The sequence below is a fragment of the Plecotus auritus genome, assembly GCF_963455305.1.
Source record: "Plecotus auritus genome assembly, chromosome: X".
In the NCBI taxonomy this organism is placed as follows: Eukaryota; Metazoa; Chordata; class Mammalia; order Chiroptera; family Vespertilionidae; genus Plecotus; species Plecotus auritus.
In genome coordinates this window covers 24761285-24781869 of record NC_137784.1, presented here as the reverse complement: position 1 = coordinate 24781869, position 20585 = coordinate 24761285, and the positions used below count along the sequence as shown (strand labels likewise).

The 20585-nt window shown below is 34.4% G+C and overlaps 1 protein-coding gene across 1 annotated transcript in view; it reads left to right on the top strand.

Annotated features, from left to right (window-relative positions):
• The window catches only part of DMD (dystrophin), a 2407712-nt gene that overhangs the window by 939468 nt on the left and 1447659 nt on the right, over positions 1-20585 (top strand). Inside the window, 3 exon segments of the mRNA XM_080651877.1 lie at positions 6359-6538; positions 6844-6972; positions 9525-9695. Of these exon segments, the coding sequence (XP_080508003.1) occupies positions 6359-6538; positions 6844-6972; positions 9525-9695 (480 nt within the window).

Sequence of the window (20585 nt, the reverse complement as noted above, 5' to 3'; positions counted from 1 at the left end):
GAACTCTCTTCCATTCCTTACCAGAAATGGTGTAATATTTATGCATACTGACTAAGGTAGGATTCATTAGGGAGGGTGATCTTTTAAAATACATTTTATGGATGTGTTAGTTAAACCTTTAGAGGGGACTTGCAAAGAGATCAAGAAAGAGCTAAAAGATATAGGAATTTAGTGGCATCCTAGTAAAGGGGGGATTATACATGGAAATGATGTTGTGGTACATGTTTGACTAAATGAGGGCCTCAGTGAAGATAGTATATATGGGAGAGGAGACACTTAAGAGATATAAGGGGGGGTGGTAAATGGTAATAATAGGAATCAGATAGAGAAGTTATCCTAAGATTATACGTTCCTGGCAAATTCCATGAAAACTCATGGAAGGCTTTGTATTTCTGAAAATATGAAATGGGTGGGAGAGATGGTTAAGCCCAAGTGAGTTATTTTTCTCTGGCCCTGTTGGGGGAAAAAATCTGTGAATATGTTCCTACTAGAGGCCCAGTGCATGAAATTTTGTGCACTCTGGGTGGGGGGGGGGCGGGCCCTCAGCCTGGCCTGTGCCCTCTCACAGTCTGAGATGCCTTGGGGGCTGCCCACCTGCCAGCTTAGGCCTGCTCCCCAGGGGATCTGGCTTAACCTGGCAGTCAGATCTCCCTCTGGCAACCTGGGAGCCCTCAGGGGATGTCCTACTGACAGCTTAGGCCCACTTTCTGCAGGGAGCAGGCCTAAGTCATCAGTCGGGCAGCCTTAGCATTGCTGAGGAGGCAGGAGAGGCTCCTGCCACTGCCACTGCGCTCTCAGCTGTCAGCCCAGCTTGTGGCTGAGCAGAGCTCCCCTGGTGGGAGTGCACTGACCACCAGGGGGCAGCTCCAGCATTGAGCGTCTGCCCCCTGGTGGTCAGTGCACATCATAGCGACCAGTTGTTCCAGTTGTTCTGCCATTAGGGTCAATTTGCATATTACCCTTTTATTATATAGGATGGGGCCAGATAATTAATCTAGCATTATATACCATTTCACCTTTAAATAAAATGTTTAAAAATGTTTTTATTGTGTGATGGTATGATCAGCAGAGACCAACAGAACAGGTTTTCCCATCCTGCTGCAGCATCCATGAAGTGAGTGGATGATCTGATGGCTAAATCCTGAACTTCACATGCCATTGAAAATAGCTATTACCAACCAGACAAATAATAACAAGTGTTGGAGAGGTTGTGGAGAAAAAGAACCCCCATTCACTGCTGGTGGGAATGTCAACTGGTACAGCCACTATGGAAAACGTATGGAGGCTCCTCAAAAATTAAGAATAGAGTTACCATATGGCCCAGCAAGCCCTCTTCTGGGTATCTACCCCCCCAAAATTGATAATATATATTCACAATGATATATGCACCCTGTGTCATTGCAGCATTATTCACTGTGGTCAAGACATGGAAACAACCAAAGTTTCCTTCAATAAATGATTGGATAAAAAAATCTAATGGAATACTACTCAGCCATAAGAAAAGATGAAATACTGCCATTTGTGACAACATGGATGGATCTTGAGAATATCATGCTAAGTGAAATAAGTCAGTCAGGAAAGCTAAGATGGTTTCACACATATGTGAGATGTAAAACTGAAACTCATAGGCACAGACCATAATATAATGGTTACCAGAGGGAAGGTATGGGGGTAGGAAGGGGTAAAGGGGGCCAAATATATGGTGACAAAAGGAAGATGATTTGACTTTGGATGGTGGGCACACAATGCAATATACAGATCATGTATCATAGAAATTTACACTTGATACCTATATAATCTTATTAACCAATGTCACCCCAATAAATTTATTTAAAAATTTGAGGCAAGTGATTTAGCTTATAGATATGAAGAATAAATCACAATGTGTTTTCCATCCTTACATGGACACCTCAGTGTCATTAGGATAAAGTAACCTATGAATTCACTTTTTTAAGGAAATTGGAGTAGCATTTAAAAATTGCTATGGCCAGGAAGAAGTAGACAGCAAATCTGTTTCTTTGAAATCATGGAAACTAGTGTTTAATATTTTGACTATTCACTTTAGAGCTATCAAATATTATAAATTAAATATATGGAAATAAATAAAATTATGTTAGATTTTGTGGAAATTTATATTTACATTGAGGATGTTCTTTTATGTCATAAAAAACCTGAGTGCCAAGTATATAGTTCACATTAAGCTGCTGTTGAAACTCCCAAGATTGGATTTATGACCATATCATAGGTCAAAATAAAACTGAGTGTGCATAATTTTGCTGTTTTCTTCAGCCTTAAAATCAACTCTAGAAGATGTCACATTACTAAATGATTGAAAAAGCTAAAGGAGCTGAGTTATAACTTAGTCAGTGTAATCACTGAATTTGAAGTTGCCCATTCAGAAGGGTAGACCTTCTAGAAACCTCCCTATGCCCAATCCCACAAGGCAGCAGAAGAAGGCATGTGTGCTGAGGATTGGATATTTCCTAAGAGAAAGAAAATGTATTTTCAATTCTTTCTCCCCATCTAACCAACCCCAGAGATAAGTACCACCCTTAGAAAGAAATGAGTAAGGGTATAGAGAGAATGGTTGCAGTTCAAACCTTTCATTCAGTTATCAGTACATCTGCAAATGTAGATGTCCTTCTATAGTGGGAAAATATTAGAGCAAGGGAAAATGGTTTCTTGACATCAGAAAATATATGTTTTTAGTTTCCAATAAGTTGCCCATATTCTCCTTTTGGTGGCTTTTTATTCCAACCTTTGTACTTTCTAATCATTTTGTACTTTAGTCAAGACAAACTATCCAGTCCTTTATGGTGAACTCCAGTTTCAAGTTATCACCTCTGTCTTGCAGCCTGTCATGCTTTTCCTGGTCATGACTCATCTTTTCCCAAAATTATGTTCTTTTTAATATGTTACTAAATTTGATTGTGTGTCAGCTTTTCTCTGAAGCTGCACTGTAGGTAAGATTAGAGCAGGGTATGCAAAAATTACCTCCTGTCTCTGGTAGTGAATGGCACAGCACAGAGTGGATATGAAGCACCTAATGTGCTAAATTGGCTAATTGAAATTTAAGTATCATCTCCAAAAAGCAAGACCGGCATATTTCTTGAAGGCTAAGATCTTATTATTTGCAACTCATACTTTTAATTAAAAATACTTTTTTTGAGAACAAAAATAAATGATGAGAATCATTGACTGGCTGCCTTCTGCACACTCATTACTGGGGATCAAGTCCGAGGCCCAGACATGTTCCCTGACCAGGAGTCGAGCCACAGCCTTCTGGTTCATAGGTCAATGCTCAACCACTAAGGAGGAACACAGGCTGGGCTGCTCTCTCTCTTTTCTAAGGCTGAATTGCAAAAAAAAAATATATATATATGTCCCTTATCTTGTTCTTCAAACCTTAAATATTCTTTCATAGTAAACAGAGCAGTAGTAGTTATAGAAATAGTAAATAATTATCACTTATTGATTGCCCAGCACCACACTAGAATGGTCAAATGGTTTTATTGTTCTGAATGCCATGCAATAAAGGCTATTAAAACATCAATGAAATAAAAATGGTGCTTTTGTGGGGAAAATAAAAAATCCAGTAAATGAGTACAGTATTTTTCCTAACCAAAAATAGCATGTATAAAATGATTAAATACCTGTTTGTTCTTGAGTACCACATGTAAAGGCTCAATTCTAGTTTTTTTTACAGTGAGTGTAAATTTTTTTATGAATCACTTTTGGCAATAGTAGTTCCAAACCACCATGGTGATTACTGCCTTGTTTTATGATGGTGATAACTTTAATATGTTTCTTTTATCATAATTTTAAGGACCTAAAATGATACTACAAATTAGTCCATATTTCCCATTTTACTGTTTTCATTAATGAATGATGGTATCCTTGGACATGAAACATTTTCTCTTAAAAATTAGAGCTGGAGAATTTTGACAGATGTTTAATGCATAAAGGTTGTTTGTGATTCATGAACTATTTGGAACTAATTTCCTAAATTCAAAACTTTTTTATCTTTTCTGAGATTTGGAAATTTCCATTGCTTTTAATTACATTGCTTGGCATAGAAGAGACAAATGTCTATGTATATAACAATTTTTTAACAAAGCTAAAACATAGTGTCATCTTTGTGAAGACATTTTAAGAGGTAATTAGTGATTCAAATATAAATTAAGATTCAACTTTGTGAGATGTTAACTTTGCAAATAAATCAACTCTAGTGACAAACCAGCAGTCTGAAATATAGGAAGAAGAGAATGCTCATTTGCAAATATTTACATATATTTGACAACATTATACTTGAATATTAGTTTTATAAGGCTAGAGACTTTGTTTCTCTATCATTTTATCCTCAGTGTCAAGAAAAATGGCTATCATGTATAGTTGCAAAGTGTGTACTACATAATGGTGCAGACAAAGGGCATGAAAGGACTAAAATATAGCCCATGACCATTCACAGGTCAAACTCCAAAGGGGCTGTTTTCATCCAAAGGGGCAATTTTTCATAATTTTCATTAATTGGAATCACCTATGTCCCTGCTACAATAATGACATATTTAGTAGGAGCTCAATAACATTTATGATTGATACATGAAGGAATTTATTATGTGAATTGCTAAACTCACCCATGTAAAACATATGACAGCTACATTACAAATAACTCTCTGTGCATGGCAGCTGACAAGTTCATTTGGCATTGATTAATTTTAGATAGTTTAGTATTGAAACAGAAAACCAAAAATACAAAATAATATCTTAGAATTGAAGAAACAGTAATTGTTTCTTGTATAGAAATCATTTTATACAGTCTTTTTACTTTATTCCCCTGTTTATTCGATATCAAAGGAGAAAACAAAATGTAGAGTGTATTGTGATTTTGAGTGGTCTAGAACCTGATGGTGTGGAAGAAAGATATTTAGGTAGATTTATATTTTTAATTATATTATAAAGATAGAAAAGACACTTTGAGAGCATCTAGGACTAAGAAATGAGATAGAGGCCGGATCATAGAGACAATCTCTCTTTCCCTTACTTGGACCACCCCTGTTATTCTCTTTGCATATATTTCATTTACCTCTTTGCAAGTGGGCTCCTTCTACTTTCTTATTATTGCTGCTTCCCAGTGATTTTATCTGACTATGGCTTTAGCTTGCTATGATGAACACATCAGTTCCATTTCCAAGTGACTTTTCAGTTGCTGTGTTATCATAGTCTCTGTATCTCTCTGTTAAGCTTCTTGAGAGAAGATCTGTTTGGCTCTGGCTGTATGTGGGCAAGGGAAGGAATGGGGAGGCGGCAGAGGCAGGGAAGTTCAAGATGGTCACATGGAGAACGATAGCATGTCACAAGAAAGCGGCTATAGTTAGAGCTGACAATAAACATTTTTACTAGGATCACTTTTTCCATTAACTTTCTGCATAATTTTTTTATATTAAATACGCTCACTTTTACATTTTGCAAATCAAGTTTTAGAAAGCAGTGGTTCTCTCTTAGGGGATTGTAATATTACCTCTATACTTTCACTGACCTTTAACTGAAAATAAGCATTTTTTTTCAATTATGAATGTGAGCAGCAAGCCCAAATAATATCAGCAGTTCCAGGGACTTTGCCACCAGCAGAAATGGCATATAATTTTATATCACAGTCTAGTCAGTGTATATAATTCAAAACACTAGTTATGTTTATCACTGCTTTAATCTTAAATATCTGATGTTAAATTATTGTAGTTTCATATGGTAGCAAGGAAAACATGCATTACTATCTCACAAATTAAATATATATATATATATATATATATATATATATATATATATATATATATTGTATATTATATTTCAGTACAACTGGTTGCATTTAAAATCCAGTGGATTTAAATTTATGCTTTTAAACATTATAATGAGAAAGGGTCCTTAAGTTTAAACAGATGCCAAATAGGTTTGTGATACCAAAAACCTAAAAATTCTGCTGTAAAATACAAGAGTGCAATAATTGCTGAATTTTCTAAAAATACTTGCTTATTAGTGGATGGGATTTCTAAGGTCTAACTTTAGGCAATACATTTATGAATTAACTAAATATTAATATATTTAAAGGGGTAATATTCATGTTTATTAAAATTTTAAATCTTAAAGATGTAGTTAATCGTGTTTATATATACACATATGTTCATATATACCTAATAAGAAAACTACAATGTATATGGTGTACTTTTCATTCATAAATACATAGTTGAAGGTTTCAATCCTTGAAAAATCTTACCATAGTAACCATACCCACAGCCATTTCAAAAGCATTAAAACTTAAGACTGCAATATATTACTCAAAGCTCAAATTCTGTCCTTTTCACAGGCTACTCAGAAAGAGATTGAAAAACAGAAGGTTCACCTAAAGAGTGTCACGGAACTCGGAGGGGCCTTGAAAACAGTTTTGGGCAAGAAGGAAACCTTGGTGGAAGATAAACTGAGTCTTCTAAATAGTAACTGGGTAGCTGTCACTTCCCGAGCAGAAGAGTGGTTAAACCTTTTGTTGGTAAGAGAAGAAGCTGGAAGATTTGCAACCCCTCTCCATCATGGGAAATAAATTACATAAGCACTCAATAATGATACTTGTGCTTATAAATTCCTTCACTCCACATAAATTCTAGCTCTTAATTCAATATCTATAACTGTATTTTAATATATTTCCATGTTCGTGCTCTATTCCATATGGAGATTACACATAAAAGTAGTTTGAATGATACTGAATTTCTGTCTGTTAAAACTGTAGAAAATAGGACAGATCTTTTAAGAACATTGTCTAACCAATATGTCATGGTATGTCTCTGTAAAATTAAGGAATACCAGAAACACATGGAAAACTTTGACCAGAATGTGGATCACATCACAAAATGGATCATTCATGCTGATACACTTTTGGATGAATCTGAGAAAAAGAAACCCCAGCAAAAAGAAGACGTGCTTAAGGTAGCAAATAAAATATTATGAAAAGTAACATTTAAATAGTACAACCGTTATGTCAATCATGTTTGTCCTAAAAAATACCAAAGACTTCTTAATAAGAATGAAAAATTCTCCTTCCTTCCTCCCTCCCTCCCTCCCTCCCTCCCTTCCTTCCTTCCTTCTTCCTTCCCTTTGTACTTTCTTAATTCAAATGGGAGCTAATGTTTTGGAAGAGTTCTGTAATCTAGATATCTGCCCATATCCACCCCTCAGGTAATTATAGGCCACTTAAACTCTGATGAGAAAGGGAATTCAGGATTTACTTTGGTGTCCTATTGCAAATCCCTGTCCATTTTAATAGTAGTACTACCTTCTTGTATCACACATGAAAATCCGGTAGGCATCATTCACAGCCCATCCGAATAAACACTTAAGATCTAATCACCTGGACATTTGCCTATTCAGTGTCCAAATCTTAAGATTAGTAACAATCCTGAGCTTATATGACACTGAATTTGTCATTTTTAATGATATATAAAGTAAACAATACTTTTCTCTGTTTTTGTATTAAAATAAATTATCAGGACATCTTAAGTCATCTTTCTCAAAGGAAAGGCAACTTAATCTTAACTTTAAAAAAATGATTCCTGTAAAGGCTATGAGAGGTATAATGTGCAAATATGTCTTATTAATGCTGTATTATTTCTACTTAATGACATCTTTCTCAGTAAAAAAGAAAGAGTTGAATTTTCCCCAAATATTTTAAATTCATGATACCTTACTTTGATTTGCAGTTTTCAATAATTGTATTTGACTAGTGGGCTACTATTTAAAGAACAGTCAAAATTATAATTTCTTTCCATATAATTTGTTTGTTTTTATGCAATTGGTATTTTCTGAGGATTACAAATTTTTTGTCATCAAAGACTGTAAATGTATTTCAGACTATCCCCAAAACATATTTATACTATTGCCTGTGCCTTATGTTGCCTTCCCTTTGACCTTTATATGTAGTTAAGGACTGTCATGGTAAAATTACTTTGAGGTCTTTAGAATAATAGGAAGTGAGCTATTTCACTTATACCAGTAGTCACTCTGACCCCTTGTGTCAGACAGAACATCTGCAATCTATGTCTGTGACACAGAATCCATGTGTTAGAAAATCTGTTTTGCCCATGGCACTTAATATGATAAACAAAACGGAATTCAAAAGTGCCAGGAAAGGATTGGAAATTGTTTTTCAGCTACCTCATTCTTAAGCATCCTATATAATAAAGATATAATATGCAAATTGACCATCACTCCAACACACAAGATGGCCTCCCCCATGTGGTCAAAGATGGCCGCCCACATGTGGACACAAGATGGCCACCACAAGATGGCAGGCAAGGGAGGGTAGTTGTGGGTGATAAGGCCAGCAGAGGAGAGCAGTTGGGAGGGACCAGGCCTGAAAGGGAGGGCAGTTGGGGACGATCAGGCCTACAGGGGAGGACAGTTAGGGGTGACTGGGCCGGCAGAGGAGGGCAGTTGGGGGCAACCAGGCCTGCAGGGGAGGGCAGTTGGGGTCGACCAGGCCAGCAGGGGAGAGAAGTTAGGGGTGACCAGGCCAGCAGGGGAGAGAAGTTAGGGGTGACCGGGCTGACAAGGGAGGGAAGTTGGGGGTGACGAGGCCTGCAGGGGGGCAGTTGGGGGCAACCAAGCCTGCAGGGGAGGGCAGTTGGGGGCAACCAGGCATGCAGGGGAGGGCAGTTAGGGGTGACCAGGCTGGCAAGGGATGGCAGTTAGGGGTGATGAGGCCTGCAGGGGAAGGCAGTTAGGGACAATAGGGCTGGCAGAGGAGGGCAGTTAGGGGCAACCAGGCTGGCAAGGAAGGGTATTTAGGGGTGACCAGGCTGGCAGGGGAGGGCAGATAGGGGCAATCGGGCTGGCAGGGTATCAGTTAGGCATCAATCAGGCTGGCAGGGGAGTGGTTAGGGGTGATCAGGTTGGCAGGCAGAAGCGGTTAGGGGCAATCAGGCAGGCAGGCAGGCGAGCAGTTGGGAGCCAGCAGTCCTGGATTGTGAGAGGGATGTCCGACTGCCCATGGGATCGGGCCTAAACGGGCAGTCAGACATCCCTCGAGGGGTCCCAGATTGAAGAGTGTGTAGGCTGGGCTGAGGGACACACACACCCCCCGTGCACAAATTTCGTGCACCGGGCCTCTAGTATGTTCAGATTGTTCCAGAGCTATGAAATTTATTCAACATAAGATAAAATAAGACTAAATATAAAATATTGTAATTGTTGCAGGAAAACATTCCTTGTCCTTCCTCAGATTCTCAGACTAAGTAAATATTTTAAATGAATATAGGTCAGATTTAAGGAAGGACAGCTGTTTTCCTGAGATCACAAATATTCTTATTCTACTCCTATTTTATGGGAGTTGGCATTTTTCTTCCCTCTATCTGCATGTGTTCTCTCTTTCTCTCTCTCTGAATCTCTTTTTCTCTCTCTTAACTCTGTCCTGTTCTCTCACTGTCTTGCAACTTCCATTTAATTACTAACTTCAAGCCCTGTCTCTTGCTCATGGAATATAGCGTTTAAAGGCTGAAATGAATGACATGCGCCCAAAGGTGGACTCCACGCGTGACCAAGCAACAAACTTGATGGCAAACCGCGGTGAACACTGCAGGAAAGTAATAGAGCCCAAAATCTCAGAGCTCAACCATCGATTTGCAGCCATTTCTCACAGAATTAAGACTGGAAAGGTAGGAAGACCTGCTCCGAGGTGGAAACTAGTGATAAATGATCTCTTGCGAAGGTTGCGCAGTACTCTGAAGGAGTCACGCAACCCCCACAGCAAGGTTTTCAAAAGGATATTGAAATCCAAAATGTATTTAAGGAAATTTTGTCCCTAAATCTCTCCCTCCCTCATTCTCTCCCTCTCCTTCCCCCTGTCTCTTCCCGTCTCCCTTTCTCTCTGTCATTTCTTTGTCATGCCATAGCTAGACAAAAAAACTGCATTCTATACTGGTTTACATATGTACTTTCAGGGGTAACCTACAGCAAAGTAACAAATAGCATGCTGCAGGCCAACAACATCAAAAAGCACAAAAGACATCTATCTAAAGAAAGCACTACTGACATATTTTGCCAAATACAATATTGCTTGTGTGTAATACGGATCAAGTCTCCCAAATGAGGCCTTGTACATCTCCTGCATGATCTAGGGTATTTATTCCTACTTAATGGCTGCGCACATGTGTGTTTGTATGTTTATTGAACTTGCTCTTGCTAGTTGTTTATACTGTGACAAAATCCGTTAGGTTATAATGACTTGTTCAAGCCATGAAAACAAATAATTGCAAAGCTTATATATCCTAATTTTTGTAATTTTATATGATTATATTTATTCAATTGAATGGAGATCCAGGAGATATGGAACTTTTGCATGATAACCCTTTATATTTGTGTAACACTTAAAAAAGACAAAATCTTATATAATAGGTAGCATGCAAAAATATTTAATACAGTATTTTAGATTTTCAATTTTTGGGGGAAATGGCAGCATGCAAGGAATTACTCCCAAATTTTTATAAAATGTAATTTGACATATATATATATATATATATATATATATATATATGCTTTTAAATATAAAAATACATATATATATATGCTTTTAAATATAAAAATGTGTGTAAAAAAGAAACATATGTATTTACATTTATAGATAATGACTGGAAATAATTTTAAATGAGAAAAATGTTATTGAACTATTTGTGAGAAAATGATATTGAACTATTTGTGAGGTAAGTCTTGATTCCTGGACAAATAGGAGAGTACATTTGAAAAATTACTTTTATAAATATGGACAGACAATTATAGCATGGTTTAAAATTGCTGCATTTTCTAAGGTGTTACAATGTATCACTGTTATATATAATAGTACATACTTAAAGGAATTTCTAAAATATACAGAAATGTGATATGAATTTTAAATACTTTATGCACATAAACCATAGCTACCCTTCAAAATTCACCTTCCCAAAGCAAAAAGATATTACCTTACCTTAATTCATTGCTTCTTCTTTGTAATATTTGAGTTAACTAGTTTGTTATATGCATTTATATATTATTTTAAGTAAGGCATTTTCACCTGAAAAATATCTGACAGGCTTTGAAACTTTATTTTCAGAGCAGAGTTTTGTTTGTTTGTTTGTTTGTTTTTGTTTTTGTGTAAGAATTCACTCTGCTGTTTAAAGAGACAGTTATTTTTATTTCTGGAGATATCCCTAGAGTATTTATTATCTAAAAAACAGAAAGTTTACTTCAATCACCTGAGAAATGAATGCTAATAACCCATTACTAAGTTTTGTGTTCTTCCCACTATATATGTTTATAAAGTGTCACTAAGCTATATAATATTTAAGAGAAAACAGGGTATTATTTTTTTCTTTTTTAAAATATATTTTATTGATTTTTTTTACAGAGAGGAAGGGAGGGGGAGTTAGAAACATCGATGAGAGAGAAACATCATTCAGCTGCCTCCTGCACATCCCCTATTGGGGATGTGCCCGCAAACAAGGTACATGCCCTTGACCGGAATCGAACCTGGGACCCATGAGTCCGCAGGCCAACGCTCTATCCACTGAGCCAAACCAGTTAGGGCGGTATTATTTTCTTTATTCTGTCAACAGTAGGTTGAGATCAAAGATGTCACATGATTATGATTTGTAAATTTTGAAGAATGAGTAGAATTCATCCTTCACCAATAGCAGCTGGCTTAGTGTGGCCAAGAGAAATTTGTGATTTTCATTATATGTTTTGTACAAATTTTTCAGTATACTTTCAGATATCATGCATCAGGTGAGCCACTTGATGTACAGTCTTTGTTTTCCTTACTGAAGAAAGGCATAAGCAATTTTAAATCAATATTTTCAATTATATATTAATTGACAAGACAATCACAGTTTTACTTTCTATGATTTCATTTTCTCTAAATTAATAAAGACAGTTGGATACAATAGTGACCCCATTTGGGGATTTTGAAGAGATAATTATACTCTATCATCATGAAAGCATTTGCTTATTTATTCATTTCATCTGTTAATGATATTGAGTATCCATTATTAGTGAGTATGGAAATATACAAAGATGCAAATAATACTTGCTTTAAAAATATGTTTACAAACACAAACTTAAATACTTATTGCAATCATAGAATATGCTTAACACTAGTTTAACTTCATGGAGATGTTCAATTTATGATTGAGGTTACTCCCAGCAATCCCATAGTATCATAGGAAGAATAGTATACATAGAAGACTGATTCTGGGGCCTAACTTTGTCAGGATTAGGCAGAACATGTGGTTTCTCCACAACTTCATTTCAGTGTTTATAAGATAAAGGAGTTGAATTAGATTAGTGGATTTTAAAGGGAGAACTATCTTGCCACACCCAAAAGGAGTTATTATTTAGAAAAGAATGTATAAAATGGATTAGCAAGTTACTGGATAGTAGGGTTTCTGCCCTTATCTATCTCCTTCCAATAATGGGGTTCAGGAGATACAAGTTATTCCACAGAACATGGTGTGAAATTTCTGGGTTAGATTAGGGAAAATTAGGACTAATCTATAGTCCTTGGTATTTCTAAAATTTGACAGTCCAGTGATCTTTTGTTGATACAGTAAGGGATTTAAAATAATTACTTGTATATGTATTGGTTTATGGAGTACAATAATTCTGGAACTGCTGGAATTCTCAGGGGTGGCCTTTGATTTCTAAGTCAAGTTCCTGTTATATAGTAGGGCTTCTGTAAGGTAAGATTGGATTAGAATATGGTCTTCTATGATTGAGTCTATGGGTAGGTTTCACTTAAAAGAATAACCTAGGAAATAACCTATGGTGATAAAATAAACAAATAAAAGTAGGTTGGGGATGAATACGGATATAGCATAGACTTAGTATAAGAACTAATTTCAGGATGCTTTTTAAAGGTCAACTGGAAAGGGAAATTGAATGGAGCAAAAGTTTATCCTAAAACTCACTAACAATGCCTGAATTCACTATTTAGTGATGAATATAAAGTCTCTGTCTCCTGCAAGGGCTGTCCATTGGAGGAAATTCCCAAATCCAGAAAGCAATGAGAGCCTCATTTCTGGTTAGAAATGTAGTAAGATGATGACTTTCTTATCTTAACCTTAAGATTGTGTCAAGAATCAAATGATCTAAGATATGTAAAATCACACATTTAAAAATCTATAAATTGTTAAGAAAGCTTCATTCCTCCTAATCTCTGTGAAATCAGTTTGAGAAATGAAAGTTTTAACAGACATGGTCAGAATTATTAGAAAAATTAATCAGTGATAATTTCAGTATCCTGGTTAAAGTCAGTGGAATCAATGGGGAAAGACATCATGTCTCAGCTCTTTCTGCTTCAGGGCATCTGAACGTGGTAGCATAGCAGGGTGGTGGGGAGGGATACTATCAGGAAAAGAAAGTAACTGGAGACAGAAGCATAGAAAGGAAAAGAGGAAGGCAAAAATAAACTACTGAGTTCTGTGGTTTATGGCAGCTCTACCCTTCTTTATTTTCTAATAAGCCAAGATGAAGATGGGGGTCAGCAATTAGAGAGAGAGATGATATTTTAATAGATCTTAAAGAATTAATGAAGGAAGGGTTTGGGAAAGGGAACACTTTGAATTAACTCTTATCATCCATGTACTATTTCGGGTCACAATGCTTGGCATTCTGGTGCTTATATGGCTAGGAGTTTACTAGTGATTCAAGGAGTTTACTTTTTAATGGTTGGGTAAAATATGTTCATGGATACTGGGCTAAGAATGAGTGTGTGCTGAGTAAATTTAGTAGCCTCTCTAGCAACATAGAGAATATAACAATTCAGGATAAACTTATGATAAAGTTCAAATGTGTTTAATGGAGAGTAAGTTGCATTTGCGTACAGAATATAGAGTATGGAGCATGAAGCTTTAGTTGTGCATAAGACAGAAAAGGATGATTAGACACAGTGTGCAGAGGTCATGGCAACCAATCTAATAGTTTATGCTTAATTCAGTAGGCAATGAGGAGTCTTTGATGGATTTTTTTCATACACTACTGAAAGTTTAGTTCAATAGTGGTTGTGAAGAGAATTCAATGGAATTATAACAGGAAGTAGGGAAACCACTTAGGAAGCCATAGTAATAATTTAGATGAGAAACAATGGGTACCTCAAATAAAGAGGTGTCTATGGGAATGGAAAAGAAGTGAGAGTTGAGAATAGTGACTCTCAAACCTTTGTTACTGTGGGAATTGTGAAAACACAACTTGTGGCCCCCCTCCCGAGATTATAACTCAGTAGACCTTTATCAGGTGGGACCTGATAATTTACATTTCTAGCAAGTTTCCAGGTGATGTTGATGCTAATGATATAGGGACCACACTTTGAGAACCACTGATATAGAGACATTGAAAACTGGCCTAGACTTAAAGTATTACATATGAAAATGATGCAATGAAAATGACTTAGGATTCAAGACTTATTGAGATGAAAGTCTGCATATGAATTACAAGAATAAAATGTGCATCAAGATATAGTTGTCCCATTGTAATACTTAGTTTCAAAAAATGTAGACTAAAACAGACTTTTCCTAGCTATGTCCTATTAATATAGGCAATTACTTTGTTAGAAGATATTATGAAACTTATATACATGATTTCTTCAATTAGAGTGTTTTCTCTTATAAAGACAGAAATAGTTCACTTTTCTGTGGAACTGAAATGTTAAATTATTGGCCTTCTAATTGGTACTAACTAGAAGAAAAGTGAACTTGTTTTCTGTCTTTTCTTTATTAAGATTTATGTGTCATTGGGTATGACATGCCATATTTCCTTTAATTTTCTAGTGGGCATTAAAATAGTTGAGATTTTGACAATCTGATATCATGTATGTAAATATTTGTAGTTGTATTGTCAAGTTTTTGACCTCCAATCCATTTTAGCAGATCAAAAGTAGTCCTTCATTGGACCAGATACTTTCAGATATATATACAGCTATGAGAAAGCCAGTGAGTTTCCCATTTATTGTAGACTATATCAGGAAAAAAGAGACACACCTGGGTGAGTCTAAGCTATCTTAAATAGTGATTTTATAAGTGAAAAATAAAATATAAATATAGTAACAATAGTTTAGATAGATATATTGTCTCTCCTAAATATCAGTGGGAAATAAATAATATATCTTACAAATGTGACCTAGAATGTCAAAATAAGGTTTATTGGATTTGAACATTTTAATTAAAATCTAATTTTCAATAATTAGCATTATCAATACAAATATGTTGACCTTTTCCCCCTTGGTAGTCAATTTATAATTAAACACCTTCTCTGATAGAAGAGAACAGGATCCGTCAATTGGTACAGTTATTCTTATAACATATATATATATATATATATATATATATATATATATACTTTTTGTAAAATTTTCTACAGAGAACTTACAACAGAAAGCATAGATGAAAACTCAGGCAAAGATCTATAGATATTGCATAATCTATAGAGTATTAATTACAGTTAAAACCCTGAAATAATAGTAACAGATTAATACCCAAGCTATGTAATACTATATCTGCTAATTTTATTTTACTGAAATAAATATGAAATGAACATATCAACATAATTATTATTACTAATATTTTACATTAACAATACTTTTTCACATTTGAATTTTCTATCACTATAGCAAGGTTCATTATTTTGAAACTTTGATAATTTCCTTTTGTAAGCATCTAAAAATGTTTTCAAAGTAGATCTTGAGTTTGGTGAGCAGTGTCATGTGATAGAACTTACTGGGTCTTACATATTAGCATGTTTTAAATGATTAGATCTATTTGTTAATTCCTGATTGTGATCCTTTAAGAAAGAAAATTATTTCTTCAATTAGCCAACAAAAGTAATCATGCCTTGAACCAGGGGCTTCCAAATATTTATAGCAGGATGTAAGAGCCAGTGAGTTGCTCAAGTTCTCAGTTAGATAGCCTGATTATAAAACATTAGATCCCAGCCCATTGATTTGTCTATGCCAACATGCTGTCTCATCATGTACTTAATTACCTCTATTTATGTCATCAGATATTTGTTGGTCTAGAATATGTTAGTATAAACATGTTCAATTTCACTTAAAACACAATGACTTTAGTGCACTTCTCTGTGTTAAAAAAATAACAAAAAGAATTGAACTAAGAACAGAAATCAGAAAGGAGCAGAGGTAGGGAGGAAAAAGAAAGGAAATAGAAAAGAAGACAAAATAAAGTTGTCCAGAATGTTATTTTTGCTTTTAATTCATCTTTCTCCCCATATATTTTACACATCCTTTCCACTTCAATTTTAATTGCTACTACTAAAGTCGTGTAATCTTGAGGTAGAAAGATATTCAAGTAATAACATAAAATAGACAGAGTGGACTGATACTTGAAACACCAATATATTTTAACCAATCAGAATATTTTGTATATAATTCTTAAAAGTGTGAGCATGAAATTAATATCATCAATGAAAAACCAATAGGGCTATACTGGATAATGTCCTTTAATTAGCCTCATAAATTTGGGAAGTTAATTATTTTTTTTTCATTTTTATCCTCAAAGCATCAGAGATAAACCAATGCCTTGCTTAATATCAAAAGAGTGTAACCAATGAAATGTCACCATTACCAGTTAAATTTATTTTTCAGCATTATTTCTTATATTTCTTGAAGTTTATTCTCATGAATTTAAAATGAATGAACAAATAAATCTATAAACTACTTTATCTGATCACCTTTGTTCTAGATAGATGTTTAGAATATGCTTATTTCTCTTTGTTAAGTTTTCTTTCCTCTCCAGATATTTTGATTTTAATAGCTCTTCATATCTTATCAGTAGTATGTCCTTTCTGTATTATAGGATGTACTGGTCCTTGAAAGTTTATTCATTTCAGTTTCCATGAATTATTCCTATTTTATTTTATTCTATAACAATATTGTAATGATAAATAAATTTCAAAGCTACAGAATGGAAAGAGAAAACTGATTGATTTGAAGTTATTTTAAACCAACCTGTAGCACTTGGATTATTTATTTTCAATTTAGATTTTAGTGGAATTTAAATGTAGTGGCCATTTATCATGATGACTGCGATTACATATTCCATATTACCAAATGTTTACTCTACTGTCTGTGTAAACACAGTCATTATTATGTTAGTGTATATATGCACGTTGGAAGTACTATTTAATCAAAAGAAAGCTTACATTTTAAAAAATGATAAAGTGTACCTGAGTGCATTTGAATGCTTCCAGTTTACAATGAATCAATTTGTAATTAAATTTGCTTTTATCAGCCTGTTATTGTTTGTAAACCTGTTATACTTCACCTTTAATGCTAAAACTTTAACAAAGCCTTAAACTTCATTAATCCTAAAGCATACAGCAAAGCATAACTAGCTGTTCAGCAATCTGAAACATTAAAAAAATCAAGGAAAACAAAGTGTTGTCTTTCTCAGTTTCTATGTCTCTTCTTTCTTTTGTGTCCGTTTATCTCTCTCTTTAATTATTAAACTTCCCTATGTTTTACTTTATTTGTACTTTGTATGACTACACAGTCATGCTAAAGCTTTTAAGATGAAAAGGTAAGTAAAAAAAATTAAACTTCAAAACCTATGCTTGGTTCATACTTCCTCATTTGACATTATAACTTTTGCTAGACTATTTTCTATGTATTCTAAACCCTGAAACATATCTTGTGTGCACTAATACTGTGTGATTTAATTGTTATCCCCATTCTATGGTCATATATTTTCTTTAAAGTCAATAGAAGTAATTCATACAATAATTAAGGTGATTTATCCACCATTGATTTAAAATTCTTTAAATAATTTACTATAATTCTGAATTGAAAAGGCAGGCATTATATTCTTTATATGTTTTAAACTTGAATTACTCAAGAATGAACTATTAAATTATGGATTCTTGATTATATGCCTTTCTTTCATAAAGTGTCATAATAATTGCAAATTACAAAGACAGTGAAGACCAAGTAATGACATACAAAATTTTATTGGTCAAGAAAGTACTTTACATGTTAGAATTGTCATGACCTCGTGGTAAACCAGTGAGTCTTAAGGAAGGCATAAATTTTCCCAACCTCTTGTATCTGAACAAAGAGCATTAATCACATAGATGTCAAATGGGTGGCCTGATAGGCCCGTAGCATAGCCAAACTAATTGGGTTGAGTAGTTATGGATATTTTGGTTATAAAGTTGGTCACTGGTTAATTTAGTTAATATACTGGATGTTCTACAACTCAATTTATATAATATGCTCCTTTTCTATACAAAATAAAATTGTTATATTTGTTAAGGAAAATACAGAGTAATGTAAGATATATTCCCCCAATCGAGGACTAAAAAATCTGCTGGTGAGACAAAGTATAAACCCTTCAAAGACAAATGACATTGTATTCAAATATGTAAGATACTGCAACACAACCTAGGATTACACATAAATGAGCAATAGATTCATGATATAACATGTCAAAACCATCTCTGTTAGATTTTCTATTCCTAGATGGCTTCCTGAAAATTCCTTTCAGAAAACAAATCTGAATGTGTGTGAATGACGTGGACATTTTACAAATTATCTAAATCCACTGTTTGACTATTATTAGTAAGACATTACTCCTGTCACATATTTCAAACTAATAATGAGCTCTTGGTAATTTTCAAAGTCATGTTTATAATAGTTACTGTCAATCTGTACTGTTAATAAGGTAGCCATGAACCACATATGGCTATTGAGTATTTGAAATGTGGCTACTCAAATTAAAATATGCTGTAAGTATAAAACATAGTGGCTTTTGAAATCTTAATATGAAAAAGTAAATGCAAAATATTTGATTAATTTATATTGGTTATAGGTTTATATGATACTATTTTGGATATATTGGTTAAGTAACATATGTTATAATTAATTCCATATTTTTAATCTTTTCTCTGGAAAATAGAACATTAAAAATTACATGTATGGCTCGCATTATATTTCTGTTTAGCTACACTGCTATAGATAAACAGAATCCTTTGAATTCAGAGGAAATAATTTCCTGTCAGTTGATAAAATTTCAGGGAAGTATTCATGTGAAAAGTCTATCATTTCTAACATGTAACCTGATACATCATCATTCTGACTCTAATTGTATACTTTCAGCAATGCAAAACTCACTACTTTAAAAATAGTGCTTTTAAAAAGAAAAAATTGCAACATTAATCAATTGTTCCTATAGTAAACAAAATTTCAGGCTCCAATTAATTTCTGTTCATTGATTCTGGTTGTTCACTTTGGAACCACAGAGATTAATTCAAATCCCTAATATGCATAGTGACCTTTTAAACAAATGCAGAATAGGCTTTGATCAGGAAATCTGGATTCTAAGCATACTCCTAATGAAATCTAAGTTTACACGATCTTGCTTGAATACTTATTCATTTTGTAGTAGTGTTTCTGTAAATCTGTTTATATCTGCTTATATTATTTTTGTACCAGCTGGTATTCAGGTCTTTTCAATTTTATACAATGAAATTTATGTTATTTCAAACTCTAGATCATTCAAGAGATCCTTGAAATGTTTATTTTTATTCACTTAGCTTTTTAGGAAATCACTATGTTGTACACCTGAAACTGACATAATTATTTAATATTGCATACCAACTATACTTAAAAATATTCATTTATGAGTGTACAGTATGTACTAGGAATGATCTGGGTTGAACAAAACAGACAACCCTCATCTTCATGGGGTGTTCATGGAACTCATTCCTCTTTGTGGATTGTTGTTGTTGTTGTTGTTGTTGTTGTTGTTGTGTGTGTGTGTGTGTTTTGCATGTTCATATGTCTCTAAATAATGCCTGGTGAAAATACTGCACAGGGCAGAACAAGTACAAAGCCCTATGGAATCCTCTTTGAGACCACCCTCTACATTGATGCAGATTAATTAACCAATAATTTTTGTTGTTCAGAATGACACAACTTTACCAAACTGGAGTGTTAATTTCTCCATGTTCACCATTAGAATTGCATGAGCTTGTCAAATACCTTGGTAAAATAAAAACGCCATGTCCACAAGCATTTATTTTATCCTTTATAAGCAGTATGTTTTCAAAAAGGGAGGTCTTGAACTGAGCCAATGGATGAGTCTGATTTTGAGAGGAAACAATAAGAGCCAATATTTATTGAGCATTTATTATGTCAGATGGATGCATAGAAAAAATAATAACCAGTATTTATTGAGCATTTATGATATATCAGACAACATTCTAACATATTTGATACTCATAAAAAATCCTATGAGGTAGATATTCTTCATATTCTTATGTTACAGATATGGAAACTAAGGCTCAAAGAGGACAAATAACTTGTCCTGGTTCCCTCAACTATTAAATGGTGGAACTCAGATTCAATAGGCATTCTTATTTAGAAGTTTAGGCTCTTCACCAGAACATTAGAAACGTTCTGAGCACCTTGAGGAAGAGAAAACAGGAGCTCACCAATAGAACTGCATAAAAGACTAGAAAGGTCCTTGGGGCAAGATTAGGTGAAGCTGGATTTTGGACTTTATTCTATT